The following is a 4,539-nucleotide window of genomic DNA, read 5'->3' as shown; positions in this document are numbered from 1 at the left end:
ATGGTTTTTCCGATGAGGTCCAAAGAGCGAGGTTCTCGAGTGGTTCGAATACTACGAGGCACTGGCAACGGCGAAGTTTGGTGTTCGGATTTCCCGGTTGAAATGTGACAACGGGGGAGAATACCGTAACAAAGCTTTCGAATCTTTCTGCCGGAAAAAGGGAATTCAGATCGACTGGACAGTTCCCTACACGCCAGAGCAGAACGGTACAAGCGAGAGGATGAACCGTACCGTTGTCGAGCGAGCTAGAGCGATGTTAAAGGATTCAAAATCGTCAAATCATTCTGGCTGCCGGCTCTACACACAGCTGCATTCCTTGTGAACAGTTGTCCAACGGGTGCAATTCACGAAGATGTAACTCCTTCGGAACGTTGGGAGGGCAAGAAGCCGGATGTCTCTCGACTTCGTGTATTTGGATGTACTGTATTCGTACACGTGCCGGCAGAGCGGCGCAAGAAGCTGGACGCCAAAGCATGGAAGGGCGTGCTTGTCGGTTATTTGTCGAATGGATATCGTGTGTGGAACCCGGAGTCCGACAAGATAGTGGCTGCGCGTGACGTCGATTTTGAGGAATCGTTCGAGACTGTAAGAGGTATGAAGAAGAAGATGAACAGTGAAGTGTCAGTGATCCGAGTCCAACAATAACAATGACAATGAGGAAAACGACGGTGAAGATTTTGTGTGTGATACTGACAGTGAGTTCGAAGAAAACTATGCGACCGGAAATGATAGTGATGAAAGCGAAGAGCCCGTACAAGGCGAACAAGTTGAGCAAGTTTCTGGTGGAAGGCCAACCCGTAATCGTAGTGCGCCTACGTGGCATCAGGACTATGAGGTGGATTACGCTAGTTTCGCACTAAATGCGTTAGGATATGTGGAAGACTTGCCTGATTCCGTGTCTGAATTGCGGAAGAGAAGCGACTGGTCTCAGTGGCGCCAGGCTATGCAAGACGAGATTGATTCGCAGGAGAAAAACAAAACGTGGAGTCTTTCGAAGCTGCCAGAGGGCCGGAAGGCGATATCCTGCAAATGGATCTTCAAGATCAAAAGGGCAGAGGACGGACAACCGCCGCGATACAAGGCACGACTCGTAGCAAGGGGTTTCAGCCAAAGACACGGATTTGATTATGAGGAGACATACTCGCCAGTGGCCCGGCTGGATACGTTGCATGCAGTTTTAGCGCTGGCGAACAAGGAGAGAATGGCCGTACATCAGATGGATGTCAAGACGGCATTTCTCAACGGAACGTTATTAGAGGAAATTTATATGCAACAGCCGGATGGGTGCAGCTGCAAGGATGGTCTCGTATATCGTCTCCACAAATCGATATATGGCCTTAAGCAGGCATCCCGAACGTGGAATGATCGGTTCAACGCTTTCGTGGGAAATTTGGGATTTAAACGCAGTGCTAATGATCTTTGCCTGTATGTGCGAGGAACGGGAAAGAATCAAGTGATCCTGGTATTATATGTTGACAACGTTCTAGTGGTGAGTCCTTCGGAAAAGATCGTGCTAGAGGTAAAGCAAGCTTTGTCTGAAGAATTAGAAATGACCGACGTAGGTCCGGTGAAAAGCAGATATGCGCATAACTCAGAGAAGCTACTTGGAGAGTCTGCTGGCTCGCTTTGGAATGAAGGACTGTCGTCCTGTCTCCACGTCTGGAGCACAGGCTACGACTCGCAAAGGGCAATGACGCCAAGCGGATTGGTGGCCGGAAGACCTATCGTGAGCTTGTGGGCTGTATCATGTACGTCTCAATGACATCGAGACCGGATCTGGCTGCAGCGGCGAACTATTTCAGCCAGTTCCAAACCTGTTTCAACGAAGAACACTGGACTCATTTACGAAGAGTGTTAAGGTACATAAAGGGAACTTTAAATGTTGGACTGGTGTATCGAGCGGATAACGAAGGACAGTTGCTGGAAGTTTTCTCCGACGCGGACTGGGGAAACGATATTACGGATCGTTGCTCTATTTCCGGGGCGGTATTCAAAGTGTTTGGTGCAACTGTAAGTTGGTTCGCGAGGAAGCAACACACGGTATCGCTTTCGTCTACGGAGGCGGAACTAGTCGCTTTATGTGCCGCAGCGTGCCATAGCCAATGGTTGGTACGAGTGCTGAAAGAACTTGGATGGAACTCGAACAATCCAGTGCTGTTTTGGGAGGATAACCAATCTACAATGAAGATAGTGTCGAATCCCAAGGACACTGGAAGACTTAAACACATCGACGTTAAGTACTTTTTCGTTCGGGATCTCGTACAGAATGGAAAGATCAAGATTGAATATGTGCCATCAGCGGAACAGCAGGCAGACATGCTAACCAACAATCCCTGCTATCTGTACATCCACATCGACGTAACGCCTCGTTACCTTTTTGACAATCTGTCATTCTACTACTACTACTCTGTATATCTTTGCTGAATAAAACAAGTGTTAAAACGTGTTACTTTTGATCGCTAGTGTTTAATTAATTATTATCGCGTTTCTACTCGAGTCTCCGAAATTCCTCTGGCCGTATCACTTTACCCCCTCCAAACCGTTATCTCCACTCATCGTACGTAGTCGCTAATGATCCATGGATTGTCTTTGCAAGCAGTGAGGTCCATGCGAGGGTTGACACGGACGCACTCATATGGCCGTGTTCAGAGCCGATCGCGCAATCGGGAAAATCACAACCGAGCCTAGTACTCACCAAGAAACTTGGTGGACGAGTATTGAACGTATTCGGAGGACTGCTTTTTTTACCGGGACGGAGGCGGCCGTACTGTTGGCTCACTCGCCATTTCAAGTCGGTGTCACCCTTCCTTACTCAGGGAGTAGAACAGTACGACCGTCAGCCCAAAATCGTCATTTCCAATCCGCTATCCAGATTCTGTCCGTTATCGTAAGCCATGACCAGTATACCATAATTAGGACCTTACTGGTATCCATCCTAATGTGCCGGTAGGCACTTCCGTTGATAGGCTGAAGTTCTTTGGAAGCGGCACGGGTCGCTTGTACAGAGCTGCTTATAGACCTGTGGTTTTTTGTAGAGATTCAACAGAGCCTACTGTCACCTCCGCCACGTCCCCTAGGCAGATTCCGCTTGGGCTGGCTGGAAACCAGTAAACTGGTACCAGGGCCCGGTCATCTCCCGAGAGAAACGCTGTGTATGTGTGTGTGTGTGTGTGTGTGTTTTTTTTTTTACAGGGATTAAAGGCCATCAAAAATCTGCGCAACAGACACCTCGAGCATCCACACTATGCTCGAAGGCGAACAGGGATGGGCTCCTCCCGACCTGCTAAAAATGTGCCTCCCGGATAAACCGGGTCCCTTATCCTCATAGCCTCGATCCCCCCGGGACCACGGGATGCTGCGACTACTTCGGCGGGGGGGCTGTGCTCATGCACTTCTTCTAAAATTCCGGCCCCTAGCTTAGGCTAGTTCGCCGACTGGCTTGCTGAGATCCACTGCTACGTTGTCTCGATCCCTCGGCGGTCGTACCGCAAACTTCCTCACTCGAATCCTCCTGACTTCCCCCGGCGTCGAGGGTGGTCCACCAGTTCCGGTGAAGGAAACTTCCGCACTGATGGTGCCCTGACTACCGGCGGCTATCGCAGGGGACGCTTTCGCGCATTGCGCCGTCTTCGTCTTCGGGTTGCAGAGGTGGTCCGACAGTTCCGGTGGTGGATGACGTCCGCACTGGCGGTGCCCTACATACCCGAAGCACTTCCTTCTTCTTTCTTCTTTCTTCAGCAGGTTGGCAATTCAAGTGCCGAGGTCGGTCCAACGATTCCGGTTGGCAGAAGACTTCCGGTTCGCTGGCGCCCCGACGACCCGAAACCAAACACTGCTCACTGTGCTGGATTTCGCTCCAAACCGACGCTTATTTGCTGGTCCCTTCTCCATTGACGCTGCAGCTCTGACAGTATTTGCGTCACGACTCTGCTTACTGCATTCCACGTACCCTCATCGCGACACATTCGCTCTGCGATGTTGTCCGCCCGTAGGGCAGGCATTCCTCTACGTACTTCCGCAAACCTTGGGCAATCGAATACCACGTGTTCTGGAGTCTCCTCTATGTTGATACACGCCGGGCAGGATGGCGATGACGCATGGCCACACCGATGCAGATAGTGACGGAAACAGCCATGTCCGGAAAGGAACTGTGTGAGGTAAAGTTCACCTCTCCATGCTCCCTATACACCCACGTCGACACATTGGGGATGAGCCGGTGGGTCCACCTTCCATTATCCGCATTGTCCCACTCCTGCTGCCACTTCACCATAGAGTCCAGTCTCACCGTCTTCCTCACATTTCTGGTATCTCTCCGTTGGTAACACTCGATATCCTCTGCTAGGGTTATGCAGATTGGAATCATCCCTGCGATAACGCAAACTGCCTCCGAGGAAATGGTTCGGTACGCACTCGCGACTCGAACGGCCATTAGGCGAAACACGCTGTTCAACTTTCTGCGGTTACGTTTCGTCTTGAGCGCAGCTCCCCAGGCTGGAGCTCCGTACCTCAGTATCGAGGATGCTACTGCTGCCAGAAGAC

General features: G+C 50.9%; 1 protein-coding gene across 1 annotated transcript; it reads left to right on the top strand.

The window, feature by feature from the left end:
• The first annotated feature begins 1,758 nt into the window (after window positions 1–1,758).
• LOC134207457 (uncharacterized) lies at window positions 1,759–2,424 on the top strand. The gene has a single exon (XM_062683173.1). It carries the CDS (start codon window positions 1,759–1,761, stop codon window positions 2,422–2,424), a length of 666 nt encoding a protein of 221 aa, XP_062539157.1.
• Window positions 2,425–4,539: the final 2,115 nt, after the last annotated feature.

The sequence above is a fragment of the Armigeres subalbatus genome, chromosome 1, assembly GCF_024139115.2.
Source record: "Armigeres subalbatus isolate Guangzhou_Male chromosome 1, GZ_Asu_2, whole genome shotgun sequence".
Lineage (NCBI taxonomy): Eukaryota > Metazoa > Arthropoda > Insecta > Diptera > Culicidae > Armigeres > Armigeres subalbatus.
This window is presented reverse-complemented; position numbering and strand designations above follow the sequence as displayed.

What these genes read in the sequence shown, in the direction of transcription:
- LOC134207457 (XM_062683173.1), top strand. Translation starts at nt 1,759, where the DNA reads ATGACATCGAGACCGGATCTGGCTGCAGCGGCGAACTATTTCAGCCAG.